The 16873-nt window shown below is 38.3% G+C and overlaps 1 protein-coding gene across 2 annotated transcripts in view; it reads right to left on the bottom strand.

The window, feature by feature from the left end:
* The window catches only part of LEF1 (lymphoid enhancer binding factor 1), an 82450-nt gene that overhangs the window by 39207 nt on the left and 26370 nt on the right, over positions 1–16873 (bottom strand). For both annotated transcript variants that reach the window (XM_075287206.1, XM_075287198.1), the window contains exons 4-5: positions 3583–3715; positions 548–638 (exon numbers count right to left, since the gene is read on the bottom strand). In XM_075287206.1, the coding sequence (XP_075143307.1) occupies positions 548–638; positions 3583–3715 (224 nt within the window). The remainder of the gene's footprint in view (positions 1–547; positions 639–3582; positions 3716–16873) is intronic.

The raw sequence follows: 16873 nt of genomic DNA, 5'->3' as shown, positions 1-16873 counted from the left end.
TAAGGAAATCAAGAACATCAATAAATGTAATTGGAAAAAATTATTAAGACCGATCCCACTCACTATGACGTCATACATACTATCTACAAGTCTATGTCTAATGGACAGGTGTTGTCTTCATGATATAATGCCTTTAACTCCTCTACATACCAATGGTACGTATCAGCTGAAATATGCCGCATCCGGACATAACACTGGTTGGCTCATACATATCTAAGAGAGAAACTAGATATCTTTTTACTTGAATAGAACTTTAGATTCACTGAACCTTTAAATGCAGATTATATTTTAGAGATTAATGATAATCTATTACAATTAAGAGTTAAAGTTACAATGGATCCCCATTCTGGAGATCAGTTGGAGTTTCTCAGTAGTTGTTTCTTTCTGCTTCTTGTTGTCTATAATTCCACATATGCAGGAAGGAACTGTTGCATTTTGCAACTTCTTAGATTATCACATACCATATTACATGAATTTACAGTTCTTTCTGACATTTTAGATGAAAGTGCTAAAACTTGAACATCGTAAGTCTATACCTAAAACTTACCAGCCGAGAGGAGGCGTCATCTGTCCCACGCCTCCAGGAGACAGTGGGTAGAAGGTAGGTAGGTCAGGTGCTTGAGGATGCCTGTGCATGCCTGTTAAAGAAGTAGAATGTTATATTATTTTTCCAAAGACTATATGTATGTGTATGTATCAGTAGGTAGAGTCACAGGACAGTCACATCAGTACTTCTTTTTCTTGCTGTAAATGTAATGTACGACAAATAATGTTAGGTTCTGGTGCAAAGAAGTGGTAAGTGCTGCTATTTTACCCCGGAGGACATTAATTCCTTCTCAGCCCTCACTGGATTAGTCACTGTCCTCCAGTTCTGTTCTATTTTTTGATGGATGAGGAAAAATATACATGAACAGCATGCATAATGCAATAACCATGAAATTTACATTTATAAGGTACTTAGGCAATTTCTGATTTTGATTTTAACCCTTAAGTTACATACTGAGATACCCTGGCCCAGCACCAAGAGGAGATATGCTTTCAATTAAAATCCAAGAGAAAATAAACTGTTTTATTGTGTTCAGAGATATTCTTTAATATTGTTGAAAGTTTTAAATTAACAAATGCAAAAAATTGAAAAAAGCATGTGCCCAAAATAGGCTTAAATACAGCATAGATTAGGTACATTACATTAGGGCTTGTCCATTAACTTACATTCCCTAAAGGTTGCATTGCATTTTTTTCCTCTCCGTCTCAACCACAGAGGATCAGTGACTAATTATGAATCATTTTTAGGCTTCTAATGCTCACTCTTGATATGATTCACTTGGCTCCCGATTGTCACTCCAGCTTCTACTAAGCTCTTCATCAAGCTGACGCCTTTGGGCGGCAAGGTCAAGCTGTTTTGCATTGGTAGCACTTTTTTGTAGAACAAAAATGATATGAAAAATCCCAAAAGAAATTGCACATCCTTGTTTCACAATGCTGGGAATGAAAACCTACAACAAGTAGACCAAACACCTTGCCACAAACATCTAATCCCATTCCCATATGGATGCCAGCTTGTCTGCACCATAGTTCTCAAGCTCAATGCACACATGAGAAGGGTAATGGAATTATCAACATGATTAACCCCTATTATCACTTGAATATTCACTCTGAATTTCGTTTTCTATCCTTGTTTTGTAATATATGTGATTTTTGGTTAGAGTTTTATAAATTAAATCCAAATCTGTAGCAACTTTTACCTAAACCCATGTTGATATATGTAATAAATCTATATATTGACTCTACTTACATATATACATTGCTCTTTAGACACATCACATGAGCAAAGCAATGATACTTGGTAAGTGTTCTAGGTAACTAAATATCAGTAGTTCAAATTCTATATAAAGTAATGAGTTAGAATGAACTGTCCCTGCATGTTTAGTATGTTTCTCTTTGCTGAGTGGCAACTTGCAGCAGCAGAAATAGTCCACCACTATGTCAATTCCAGTTCAGGTGAACCATACTCCAAAGACATTACTGATCAAATATGGAAGGAACTATTTTCTGTTCTCATTTTTTCTTAATTCGTTCCATATATAGAAACAGACCAGAATTGGACATACTGTTTTTTTTTACATTTGATCCATGTGCGGGTCTTGTCCGTGTAGATTTAGAGTGCAAATGGAAGTGAATTAGACAATGGGTGAATAAGGTCTTAGCACCCCTTTAAGCATTAGGTTACGTTAGCTAAATAATGCTGCAGAAAGAAATGCAGCGACAACGCATAGCGGTTTGTTTTTTTTCCATATTACATTTATAGGGGAAAATCCAAATGTTTCGGCAGGTAAAATAGACATGCTGCAGTTTTCAAAAACACAGCACATGTTATTTTCTGCAATGCGTGGATGGGATTAAACAGAATCTTATTCACTTTACTAGTACTATGTATTGTAGCATTTTTTTCTGCTGTGTTTCCACAGCAACCAAAAGCAGTGCATTTCTGAGGGGCCTTAGCCTAAGGTTCCTGCCACCAGGGGTCTCCATTCTAGGTAATTTACAGTTCACTCCAGAGGTCAATACAGAGATACCATCCAATAGCAAGACATCCACACAGTGAGTGTAAGCGGATATTCTTTTCTCCATTTGCACATGAATGGAGAGGGGAGGGGTTGATTCTCCTTGCAGCTTCTACATATCTGTAAACTGTTTGTTCTGTGCAAAGGACTGAATACTCTGCAAATTTCACAGCTTACAATGCAAGAAAAGTCTTCTATGTACTTGTATCTATTCTTGACTGCTTGTTTTATTACACATTGGATATTATTCACAGACAACTAGGAGCTTTCCTAATTGTGCTTATAGATGTTTTTTCCCTCTGTTTTATCTGTATGCCTGCATGTATTTACCCTATATTTGCAGTTAAGTGTTCCTGGATCTCCTATATTATGGTCGCTTGGGTTTTTATCAGCTATTTGTTTTCTATTGTACAGTCACAGAGGAGGGGGTAGACTGCTCCTTATTGTACAAACCTACAGCCTCAGACACAAATGCAAAATGTGCTACTGTCATAATGTGGATATTACCAGCAGTAAAACTGATAAGGTATCATGTATGAAGGCTTATGCAGTCATAGACTGTCCAGCACATATTTCATCTATTCATGAAAACTGAGGTACCCTTTAATGGGAGTCTGTCACCAGAAACTAGCATATCAACCCAGCCCAGCAAATATACAAGCAAGTTCATAAATAAATAAGTTAGAGTCACCCGAATGAAACAGTGTTTCCCCTTGTGAATTTCCTGAGATAGCACTGTTTTTGTCTCAGTGTCTATTCCCTCATTGCTTCAATGATCTCATTTGCATAATGACAAAAACAACCATATCACAGCAATTTAGGCACCAATATCCAAAGGGAAAATACTGCTTGACCCAGGTGACCTAATCTATCTATATTGGGGGCTGGGCTGGTATGCTGGGTTCTGGTGACAGACTCCCTTTAACAGAATATGTGAGCGCTTCTATGTGGTCGTATGCTCCGCACTACAGTCATCATCTTTATTTAGCATGAATCAGTCTACAGCAATAATCCATACCTTGCTTTGAGCCAACATCTGACGGAATATGTGAAGGGTGAGCTCCTGGTGCGAAGTGCTCGTCACTGTATGTAATGAGGGGGGTGAGGGGGTGCACTGCATGCGATGGTTGAACAACAGGGACCTTGTTTGACTGTAACAATAATGAAAAAGATCAAATGTAAATATACATTTCAAATAACAAGCAAAAGTAGGAATTTTACTGCAAAGCTCAACTTAATACTAACTTGATATATATTTGATTATACTTAATAATTCTCTATACAAAAAATGAAAAATGACTGCAAGGCCTTACTACAGGAACACCATTGGCTGTTTTCAGAAAGATCATGCCGCTATTTGGTTAAATGTATAGGAAGACTTTCTACTCATGGTCCAAGTCACCATTACTACTACAATATAGACAGAAAAAACAAAGGATTAAACTGTACAGCGTTTATTTGCTACGCTTCGCTACATGAGGCCTTGGCCTAAGAGTGGTTTCACTTACAGTATTTTTGGAAAAATTATGTCTTTTTTTGGATATTGCTGATAACAGTTACTTAGTATAGGTAATCAATATGAGGACAGTGGGGTCTAAAACCCAAAGCCCCTGCTAACCAGCCATTTGAACAGGCTGTAGTGTTTGGACGAGCGCTGCTTTGTCTTCTGAAACTAGTGACACTGGATTCACTGGTCACATGGTGTTGCCCCATTCCATTCAAATTAAAGGGGCTCTATCACTGGGATGTCATTTTTAACTAATCACATCCTTGCAAAGCCTTTAGAAAGGCTATTCCACACCTACCTTTAGTATGTAGATTGCCTCAGTGGTTTTTGAATAAGTCCGTTTTTATTCATATGCTAATTAGACTTCTGCACGATGCATCGTGCACTCCTCTCCTGTTGTTTTCTATGGGAGGCTGATGCTGCTGTTGTTGATGACTCAGCTTCCTGTTTGACTCACACACATAGGAGATAATAGGAGAGAGGAGGCTGCTGGGAACTTCCTGTGCTGGCTGGAGGCTCATTAGCATATGAATAAAAACGGACTTATTCAGAAACCACTGAATCAATTTACATAAAAAAGGTAGGTGTGAAATACCATTTCTAAAGCCTATGCAAGCATGTGTTTAGATAAAAATGACTTTTCCCAATGATAGAGCCCCTTTAATGAAAGCTGCAATACCAAGCACTGCCACTATGAAACATTTGCAACTGTGCTTGATGCTGCACCACTGTGGTGTCATCAAACGGCTGATCAGTAGGGGGTGCCCGGTAGCTGGACAACCACCAATCAGAAATTAACCTATAATAAGAGTTCATCTTCCTAAACATGTTGTTGCCTATAGAATCTGTATACTTCATCTTAATGTTGGATCCACTATGGATTTTATATTAAAAAAAAAACAAAAACAAAAAAAAACTAAATTTGCAGTCACACTTTGCTAAAAAACAAACAAACAAAAAAAAAAAAACACTGTATGTGAAACCACAATAATACAGGTGCCCTCCACGGATCCTTTCATTTCATGTAGTGAGCCTGGGCTGCAAAAGGGACAGGAAAAGGACCAGTCCTGTGTTTGGCTCCTGGGATCACAGAGCCGTGATAATGCACGGGTATGCATATGGCACCATAGAAAAGAATGGGTCAGTGTGCTAGCTGTTAAAAACATGGACTAACAAAGCTAACACAAGGACCTAATAACACTCAGACCTAGCAAACCGTGGAGGTTACTGTGGTCGGCCCGCCAACAATCTGACATCAATGTCTCTACTGTGACAATCCTTAAAAAATAATAATTTGATAGTGAAATATAGAACAAAAAATAATCAGAATTAAAACAGCATTTAGAAAATATATCAATAGAGATAAGTAAAAAGCAAAACATAAAAACAACATCCTTTAATTTTGTTTTCATTCTCAGTGCCTTTTTTTTTTTTTTAACAGACCACAAGAAGTTGTATTACTGTATCTTATTAATGTCTGGCCTATCCCTCCAGTCATAAAGCTCAAAAAATCCAGCACCATGAATTCTCACTAAATTATGCCATCCTAGCTCTCCTCTTAATTTTACGGTTTTCAACACAGATTTGCTTTCCTGTGGGAAGAAGATAAGAACCTAAGGATTTTAATTTAAGCTTTGGCCTTGTCTTATATTTTTTGCCGGTTGCATAGTGAACACTGTGCCAGTAGGTGTGTCAAGAATTAGATCTCTTTTTGTCACTAAATAACAAAAGAATTCTAATATCTCACTATTATTTATGAGCCGAGTTCCAGCGGGGGAATATCCAGCTTGACCCTACCCTGTCCTTTTGATACTTTGTCATATAGAGAAGGTTTAAAGTTCAAGAAATAAAAATCATATTGTTTGTTCTCTGCATGCAGCCTGATATACCACAGCAAACAGATTTTTCTTTCTAATGTGCCTCATAATATTGGATACTGATGTCAATGTCATTTAGATGTAAGTTGATATACATATTGCCAACATCTTGGAATATACCACACACCAGTGTTACATTTGCAGACTATGGTCTACTATCCTAACCTTAAAGGGATTCTATCATTAAAATGCTATTTTTTTGTCCCTAACATGTAGGAATAGCCTTAAGAAAGGCTATTCTTCTCTGCACTGCCGTTCGGTAGAAATTCCGGTTTTCTTCTGTAAATGAGTTCTCTCGCAGCACGGGGGCGGTAATTTTCCTGTGGCCGCTTACACAGTAAACTGGTGGAAGTGGCCATATTCTTGTGGCTGCTTTCACAGTAAGCTGGGTTAAGTGACTACAAGAAAATGGCTGCGGGCATGCGCAGTCGGCTCTGCCAGAGGCCCGACAGCAGAGCCGACTGTGCATGCCTAGAAGTTTGAAGCCAGCGCTGGAAGAAGACGCAGGGAGAGGCAGTTCCAGAAGAAGAGAGAGGCGGTGCTGGAGAGTTCTCTTGCAGCATTGGGAACGCCCCCGGTGCTGCAAGAGAACTAATTTGTGTACAGAAGAAAACCAGGATTTCTACTGAACGGCGGCGCGGAGAAGACATCTAAAGGTAGGAGAAAAATAGCCTTTCTTAAGGCTATTCCTACATGTTAGGGACAAAAAAAATAGCATTTTCATCATAGAATCCCTTTAAATTGCACTTGACCTTGAACCTTCAAACAAATCTTGAGTTCTTCTCAGCACATCGTATGTCAAAACTCAATAAACCTGACTTTATTCCAGTACAAACATGACATATGGCTGGGACAACGGAAAAGCAGACGTGTAGGGTACTTTTATGGATGGGAGCAAGTAATTTATAGATAAGAGACAAATTATGCTCTGTATTTAACCTTTTTAATTCAAACTGTACAATGTGACCAAAAGATGATAATACGGTATCTCCTGAGGTATCTTCTGAGCCCCTCCCTTTAGTGTAATTAAGTTCATGACTGACCTGGTATCACATGCCAGTATTACTTCATACTCTTAACCCTACTATCCCTTCCTTGTGTTGGCGCTGTCAGACCTCGTTGGATACAGTGTGTCCTGTCTTCTGGGATTGCCCTATTACTGTATGCGTCCCTTTTGGGCGGAAGTGCAATGCCTTACTGAAGCCCTCTTTGTGCAGGGGGTCCTGTTGGATCCCATGACTTACTCAATCTACCGCCCAGACATTTGGGCAAGAACACATCTCGTCTGTTTCTCTACTTATGTACTGCAGCATAGACTCATATTGGCCACCACTGGAGAGATGCACCCCCCCCCCCCCCTACGAGGACTGAAATGATTGCCCGCATGGCATGAAGGATATTCGCAGCTTCAAATTTCTGACTGCCACTCTGAATCATACAGTGGAGGCTTTCAATTCTATCTGATCACACTGGGACACCTACTGCACTTTGCAGGGTTTTTGGTCTTATCTGATTCATCTACTCCCACCTCCCCATTTCTTCCCTTCCCCCTTTTTTTGTCTTGTTATGTGTCTACTTTTGTTCCTCTCATAGATTTTTGGATTTTTTTTTATTATGATATATTTCTTATACTTGTTATGCCACATGTTGTGGCTTTCTTTTTAGTTATATACATTATCGGGATGTGTTCAGAAATATCTGAAGTAACGCTAGACAGATGTCAAATAATGCCACATGCATGACTAATAATACAAGAAGAAAGTTGGCAAAAAATTTCTATGTTCAAAATCTACTGGTTGTTAATTCATATAAAAAATTCTTATTTCATACATACAGCGGCACTTCTTACATACAGATGGGATCATAAGATAAAACATATTTTCCAGTCATCATGTTTACCGTCCAAAGAAATATCTCTGATCCCATAAAAAGCCGGACCAATGCAGTAAAATATAGTATTATACCAATAGTAAAAATAAGATTTTTGTTCTACTATTTAGCAAACTATGATTGATTTCTTCTGTAGATCGATGATTTCAACTGTCTATAGAAGAAGCACATTTGGGACAATGGAAATCCAAGTCACTGTGCAGGATAGACAATATTGATGCTGATGATCAATGTTGGGAGCTTCCTGAGTAGAAATAATCCTTAAAGCCTTTAGGTGACATGATCCAGAAGGACCTACCCTATGACCTACTGTCAGCTACACAAGTTTCTCATGTATAAACAAAAGTAATTACTGGAACTAGCTCATTGTCCTTTGGCAAAATAGCTGCAAGCTCCCATCTTCACACTCTGATGTTCTGCACAAAGCTAAGTAGAAGCAGTTTATGATTTGCTAACACATCTGTTTTCCCCTAAGTGTCTCTTCCGTTTTCAAGGCAATACTCTGGATATGCAATCCCCTGTGCATAACGCACACAGCAGAGGCCTTACATGATTTGCAAAGTCTCTTTGGTTAAAAGAAGACAAAGGAAATAAGCATCTTCAAAACAAAATGTTTGTTCTTCTTCCACATACTCCATAATTAATCCGATTTTTCCTCAGTGGACTTCTTCTTACAGTTAATACTTCTGACAGAGGGAGTCAGTTTGCAAAGAGTTATTGGATGGGAATATGTAACTCCCAAGAAATCCCGAGGTGGAAAAGAGACATACGCAAAAAAGAAGACATAAAAATAAATGAAAAAAATGACAAATTGGAAAGTGTATAATATAACTTTAAATGCCCCCCACAACCATACAGAGACAGACTTCTTCTGCTTCACCAGGGCACAACTTAAGATAAGCACATGAGATATTACAACTTCACATATGCACGTCATCACCATTTTAAGTATCGATTATAACTATATATATTATAGAGTTGTCATTGTCTACCAAGTCCCTTTCTCCAAATGGCTACCTTCTACGTCCGAAGGTGATGGATACATTTTATATAATCCCTGCATACAATGATTCTATTGAAGAGCTCTGGTAGATGTATGAACTATGTGAAGCACGGAAACAGGAGGTCCTATTTTTTATAGATGTGACCTCAGAGGATGTAGAGGCTTCCATTTCATCAAAGTAATGAATGGCTCTATATTTAGCATGTCCAACTACTGGTGAAAGAGGTCAAGCTTACTCTTCACATGAAGGACAGACAAAAGGACCCAATTCAGCAGTTACATGGTTATGGGAAAAGAAGCTGTGGTTACTGACCACAGCTACAAATACAGGACATTGTTCTTTATCCATGGGAGAGCTCTGGTCTTCTCACCTTTGACACACAATGTAAAATAGTCCCTTTAGCTGGGGACAAGAACATTCTTTTACCTCTGAAACCCCATAATTGCTTAATTTCTTTTATACTTAAACCACCCGTTGATTTAAAACCATGAAATCTTTGTTTTATAGATCTTCAACAAACAGCACACAATAGAAAGCTGTATTATACCTCTGTATGTCCTACACGTTGTTCAAGGGCATAGTTGGGGACCCATAGACTTATATGTGTGCTGGCTCCATACAGAGGCACAATCACGCCATGCTCTACCATATACCATATTACACAGGTATTTGACCATTGTATCTACGGGGATATAATATGTGGCACGTGACAAATATCCATGCGACACACAGACCTGTATGTCATTCCTTGTGTCATTGCACACTACGCCACTGCATTCATGAGGCCTATGTTTAACGTTTTCATCCATAAAATACGTGTTATGGTGGATGAAGACCAAAACAGGTATTTGCTGTCAATAGAATACAAATCAAGTAAATCTATAAAATCCAATACCACTCAAGAAAATTTTTTAAATAATATAAATACCATAAAAATAAAAGAAAAAGGTTTAAGCAGCTACATTTGTATCTGCTCTAAATCAAAGCTGAATTTCTTGGCTCCTTAAAGACATCTAAAGCCATTGTCAAAATCAGTGAATTTGGTCAATATTCAACTAATGTGTACGGCCACTGTTAGGTTTATGTTTCAGCCATACAGTTTACCATAGAAACCTTTGAAAACAGAGCCATATATGTTTGAATACCCTTTTTATTTTACCAAAATATGGGCTGATGGTATAATATGAGTACAGCCTAGGTTGTATATACTACACTCGTATCCTGGCCTGATACGGAAATTCTTTGACATATCACAGATCATATTACAGACTATGGCTGACTGTTTAATGTGACACATCTGAATGTGGATATCAGCCCATTAGTGTGAAGACATGAGGCTTTTCCAAATTTCCTTTTTTTCGAGTCACTGTTCATTATCTCACAGCTTGCCAGTATGATCAAAGGCCTGGGAAAGGTCAGACATTTCTGCTGTACAGATACTTTTGTTACATAAAATAAAATTTAAAAAAATCCTCAGTCGCACAAACAGCATTTTACAGCTGCCACTGCACACTTGGTTAGCTGGACACTCAGATCTTAAAAGCGGAGAGGCTATATACCATAGATATAGGAATATACCTAGACTAGCATTGATGAGCTAACAATAAGCGATACATTAAGAATGGTTACTATATACCGATTTCATTACTCAAAAAAAAAAGTAATTCACTGGACATAGCATTATTTAGCAAAAAAAATTCTGTAATCTGGAAGCCACTAATCCAGAATTGGTGAGAATCTGATATTTATTTACAGCACAGAAATACATTCATGAAAAATGTCCTAATACCAATATATACTGACTGAGCAGGGAAACTAAATTATGAGCCTGATCTCATCCATTGGACGATTATTTATCCTTATCTTATGTTATCAGAGATATTCCAGAGGTTTCATCTAATAATCTGACACCCATCAGGTCCCATTATTTCCGGATTCTAAGAATTCTACTGTTTATTGTATTTTCTATCCTCCACATATTTTGACGTTGACATAACCCAACGCATTTTGCTCCATATTGGCTGTGCATTCATTGACAATGTCATTCTGTTCATACATTTTCAGTCACACCAGTCTGCATGATCTTTGTGGAAATGTAAGGCCATTTGTTGATGAAGGATCTTTTATTAATCTAAAAGTTCGTTAATCTGAGTTTTTGCCGAAAAGCAAAAACATGAGCGACTTCTTTTCAGATGTTGATGATGTGTCATGAGTCAACTAAAACAATCGTTCACTGTTGTTGTCACCTGACAAACATTTATTTTGGTTGAAATTGTCCATTTTTGTGAACTTTAATAACACGTGAATGGCACTTTTACAGTCAATGTATCTCAGCTTGGATTTTGTTTATATCCATGAGCTTTCAACAAAGCATGATCAGGAATGGCTTTGTATCTAATCTGAGAATATCATGGACAATTCTAGCCGTGGCAGACTTGGGTGCTTGGCCCACCAGTAGAATTCATTCTGTGGGCCTACTATACAGCTAAATGACTCTCTTTGGCAAGTTCCTACAACTGATATGACACATTTTTTCAGTATTAGCCTACTAACTAGTCTTTACCTTGGACCATTTCTGTCCTGTGACTTACTCTTATCTTAGACTAGGGCTCCTTAGCTCTGTGAACAAGATAATTGGTAATGGGGACCCCACTGTGAATTAAGGTAATGTATCACAAAAAGAGAGGATAGTAGTTGGCCTTCCTCTGTACCTAGCTGTCATCTCAGACAAACAATGCTCCCCTATGGGCCAGTCCAAGTCTGGTCATAAATAATAATACCTGTCTAATAATTTTATCAGGAATAGACAACTAGTGATGATCCATGCCACCCTGCTTTTCCATTACCTTATTTGCTAATGTGTAGGTTTCAAAGACAAAGGAGTCTTGAGCAGAATAAAGGCTGGTTTGCACAGCTTGATGTACAGGTTGATGTTCTCCATAACACTCACCCTTTACACAGGTCAATTCACAGTACATTGGGTAATCGCAACCACCACTATGATCATTCCTCACCCATATTGTTGGCAGCAGGAGGGTAGCTATAGGGGGTACAAAAGTATAGGCCACCACTGGACCCTGAGGGGGCCCAAAAAGTCCATTTGTAACATAAATTATACTACTATTCTAAACGGCAAAAGATAAGTAGGGCCCCATTTCATATTTTGCACTGGGTCTCAGGAACTTGAAGTTACAACTCTGGTTGGCTGTGCATACGTGTTGTACTGCTATATCTTTTATGTATCAGGAAAGAAGCAACCAGCACAATGTTAGGCCAGTTTCACAGACCTATGAACACTTATTCCTAATAAATGGACAAAAAACCAGGTCAGTTAATAAACCCTTAACTCTGTCCATGGAGTAGAATGGGCCTGGCAGCACCCACCTTGGCTTGTCTCTTTCGTATATAGATCCTTGTCCTCCATTGTCCTAAAAAAGCCTGGATCTGGTAAACATAACCACCACTTTGCTCTGGAAATCCATGCACATTGCTAGAATGTTTAGTCTGATTTGTAATAAAGCAATTACATTCTACATAGTAATAAAGATTTCAAGTATCAACCCAGATGGATGAACAGTACGCATAGAACAAATCCCACAAAGAGATACAATTGGCTGAATGCATTAGTGGCCAAATTTGTCCTATAAAATGTAAGTGCTGTAAAGTTTCATTCCTTCAGTAGTATATAACACAATTCCTATGTGATTATATCTGAGAAAAAGGGGGAAAAAAAGGGAAGTTTACTGAAGCTAAAGCTTCGGGCAGCCCTGGAGCAGATTGTAGCCTTGCTGAAGCAAGTTGGCAAGCCTGAACTTTTTTGATGAGATAAAAATTCATTGATGTTGGCTCATATGAGGTCCACTACAGCAACGCTCATGCTCCGTGTACCCTTGGCATATCGGTTCCTTTCCCCTTTCTGCTTTAGCATAACTTTATTTTTCTCTTTTATCTCTAGATAACTGCTCCCAGGGACCGGAGGAATTGATTTTTTGTTTTGACTTATATTGTTTGAAGATCTGTAACTCAAAGCAGCTCTCACGCCTCTGATGTCTCTGCCTGAACATCTTAAAAGGTAAAGCAGCCCTGTGTACTAAACTCCTCATCGATGCATCTTCATACTCCTGCTGTTGCTTTCTCATTTTATTTTCATTTATTTATTACTCTTTGACCTCTATGTAGAAGCCTTGATTCTGTGAAACATGGCCAAGGGGACTCTGTTGTTTGCTAGAATATCTTCACTCTTTACCAAAAATATCCTTTTATGTCTTACAAAGACAAAGAGTAATATGTGTTGTCCGTTTCAGGACTGAACTTTAAGACAGTTTCAAAGACAAATGGCAAAGAAACTGCAAAACTATTATTTTTCTAATCAGGTATGGACAGCTGTAATATGGGTTAGCTCTACCTATATCTGTCATGTGCCACTGCCCTATATGACGACGGTGCGGAACATCATTCATGGCTCCAGCTTAATGACCACCTTTGTTAAACTTGTTTGTGCTTTGGCCTGCACACCTACTTATTGGAGTCAAACATGCCACAACAAAGCTATTCTGAGTATTACTAGACACTGCCAACCTAATAAGCTTCTAAAGCCTGTTTTCTTAATTGGCCATTCCCTAGAGGGATAAAGGGGTAAATTGGCACTTTTTGCTACAATTGGTTAGCAAGGATTTCCTACTTGTAATTTTTATGGTTCCGAGAACAAGATACGCAGCCGCTGCATATTATCTTATGACAGGCATGACCGGGATTTCAGTGACAGGACATGTGTCATTAATATAACGTACATCAAGGGGATAGTTTTTTTTTTTATTAGTCTTAGACAATGTCTGTGAAGTGCCAAAAAGTGTTAAAATGAGTGGATTTCCATTTTATGCAAAAGAAATCACATCTCAGTCAGACAGCAGCACATGAAATTTTAAATACCCACAGCCTTGACAAAAGGAGGAAACATTTTGTAACTTTTCTCCTAATATGTGATAGAAAAGAAGAAAATTTTATCTATTTCTTACATGAAGCTGATTCTGGCGCAAGATATATATATATATATATATATATATATATATATATGTATTATATATCCATATTTCTTAGTATTTCTTAGTTTTTTGCATACTCATTCCACCAAAAAAGCCCCCATTGATTTGGTCATGTGACAGGTAATAATAATTAAACGTAATAATAAAAATTACATATTATGATCGCTAATTAATAACAACATGTCACACTTCTCAATATCCGAAGCAACAATAAATATACTCATGTCATGCAGCAGTCACTTCAATAGGCTTCTGAATTGGGGTCCCATTGTATTCATTCCCTTAAATTGCCCAGCTTGCTAAAATACGGTTACATATGCAAGTATTATCTCTCAATTGTAACCTCATTTTCTGCTCGGCTGGACAGCATGACCATGATTTGTCATTGTGTTTCCCCTGCCTGCCACATCACTCATGTGCCTATTATTGTCATCAGAATGTGGTGTGTCAGCAGGCCCCTGCTCCCCATCTCCACGCAGTCACTCAGGTAACAAACCCATAATCTCATCCTGGTTCCATGATGGTTGAATTACACTTAATTGTTCCTGCACAGTGATTGATTTCTGCCTGAATAGAGACCTCTGCCTTTTTTCAATGCAAGCGAACGGCAGCCAAGTCTCCCCCATCTAGGAGGAGGCAGCAGCCTTTGAAGAGATCAAAGCCAAGGCCGCAAGCAGTTGTGCGCCCTGGGAATACGGAAAGCCTTTATGCTCTCACAACCCCATTTCAGCATCATGTTGGACTGCAGCTGTATTACATTCTGCCAGGACTCTCAATGTTTTCAGTACTGGATCTGACATCACCCATAGCTGTTTTCTCTAAGTTGAAAAAAAAAAAAAAAAAAAAGCTGAAGATAATGCTTTTCTCAGCTCTTTAATTCCAGCATTCGGTTTCTAAGCTACAAATGCTTTCTTAAACATGTTTTGGATACACATACCTAGCTATTTGACTTCACTGCTTTTCTCCTGCATCAAAAGACTCTGGCCACACCAAAATACTCCCCTCTGGATGCCTCCAGGCCAACACAGCAAGCTGTATGTGAACTGTTGTGACCAGCATCAAGTCTGGTTGGTTCAACATACAAATGGTAATATGATACAGTAACACAATAGCTATGGCACCTTCTTTATGCAAGTGGGAGAAAGAAATTCAATGAAGGGGATGTTTCGAGACAAACAGTAAATAGCCAAAATGGAAAACATCCTCCAGACATCCGGCATCAATAGGCAATACACTACAGAGTACACTCCCCGTGGGAGTCTATGGTATAGAAACAATTATATCTACACTAGATACACTAAAACAGGATTTTTTTTTTCCTACGTGGAAAAGCATGAAGGAGATTTTCAGTGAGAGATTTACAAATACAATGATGCTACTTTTATGGAAACTAACAATAATTCGTGGATTTCCATTTGGATCAAAATTATTCTGCTTCTTTGCTAAATAAAAATCAATGGTGATGATTCTTAGATAAGTGTGGGAACCATTCAATTATGGCAACCAATCACATTTACAATCTCATTTTAAATGGCCTTTTTCTAATGAAAACTGGAACATGATTGGTCGGCAATTTTGATTCCTGGTTAAATTATCCAACAACCTTGGTAAACAATAAAAACAACACTAAAACTGTATCGAGTCTAGAGGACCCTCTTTCAGGTTGAGAATCCTTATTCATCACCTGTGTGTTTTATATTAGATATTACAACATGCTGGAGTTGGCGCGTACCCATTCTGCCAAGGATAGCTGACAGGCCAAGCTAATATTTTTTGTTCGTTTTTGTAAAGGACTTGTTAAGGACTGTATACACCAAGAGAATTGTCAAACTGACTGCAAATGATCTGTGGCTAGAAAAACAGTGACCGATGATCTAATTTTATTTTATTTTTTAATGCAGATTGTGAGCCCCACATAGACCTCACAATGTACATTTTTTTTCCCTATCAGTATGTCTTTGGAATATGGGATGGAAATCAATGCAAACACGGGGAGAACATACAAACTCCTTGCAGATGTTTTTTTTGCCCTTGGTGGGATTTGAACACCAGGACCCCAGCGCTGCAAGGCTGCAGTGCTAACCACTGAGCCACAGTGTGGCCCCTACCAATGTTCTAATTGTCATTTCCACCCTTATGCCCCTTGTTGCCAACCATTTTACTCTTGAAATTAATCTCTGTCAATGCCTAGAGATAGTGAACACTTTTCTGCCTTTTTTGTTACATTTTTCTCCTATCTACTATCTATAATCTTCCACAGATCATATCTTTATATATAAATAGTCCTAGTGGCCATTTCTTCTTAGGACAGCTTACCACAGACATTTGACGTTAGTTTGTTGTGCAGGAAATGCCCACAAACATATACATTTCTGACCAAGCAAGCTGGATGTGGGTTGCCAGGCTGAAAACTCTGGCCCTGGCTAATTTCAAGAGGAACAAATGTTGACTAGAAGTGTCTTCTCTATTTGACAGCAACCATACACAAAGTTGCTGCATCAATGGTCATGAACATCGATTGTAAGATTTGCTGTCCTTCTTACATTCACGATCATACAGCAATTCTTGTAGAAAATATGTAGCTCTATGCAATTTATAGCCCCAATAACATTGTATCCAGATTGAGCGATGATGATAAATTTATATCCAATGGTATAGGAATCTAAACAGCCTAACTATTCATGTTGCATCATATATCGATATGTTGTAATTTATAATCCTATAGCACACATTCATACATTGCAAATAGTCCCAAATTTGCCAAGACAGTCCAGGATTTGCAGTAACAACTTCTGCAAATTTGGACATGTCCGAGTGGTCCAGGGGTAAATTCTAACCATCCTTATTCCCTGGATTGAAAAAGAAATCTACACAAACCCACTGAAGAAGAGATCGAGTTTCTCCCAGTTTCTGACCCCACAATACTTCTTGGCTGACCTTTGTTCAATTAAAACCAGGCTTACCAGTAAATATTTCAGGAATGGAACCT

This window comes from Leptodactylus fuscus, chromosome 1 (genome assembly GCF_031893055.1).
Source record: "Leptodactylus fuscus isolate aLepFus1 chromosome 1, aLepFus1.hap2, whole genome shotgun sequence".
In the NCBI taxonomy this organism is placed as follows: domain Eukaryota; kingdom Metazoa; phylum Chordata; class Amphibia; order Anura; family Leptodactylidae; genus Leptodactylus; species Leptodactylus fuscus.
Note: the sequence above shows the minus strand (reverse complement) of the source record. Positions and strands in the feature narration are given on the sequence as shown.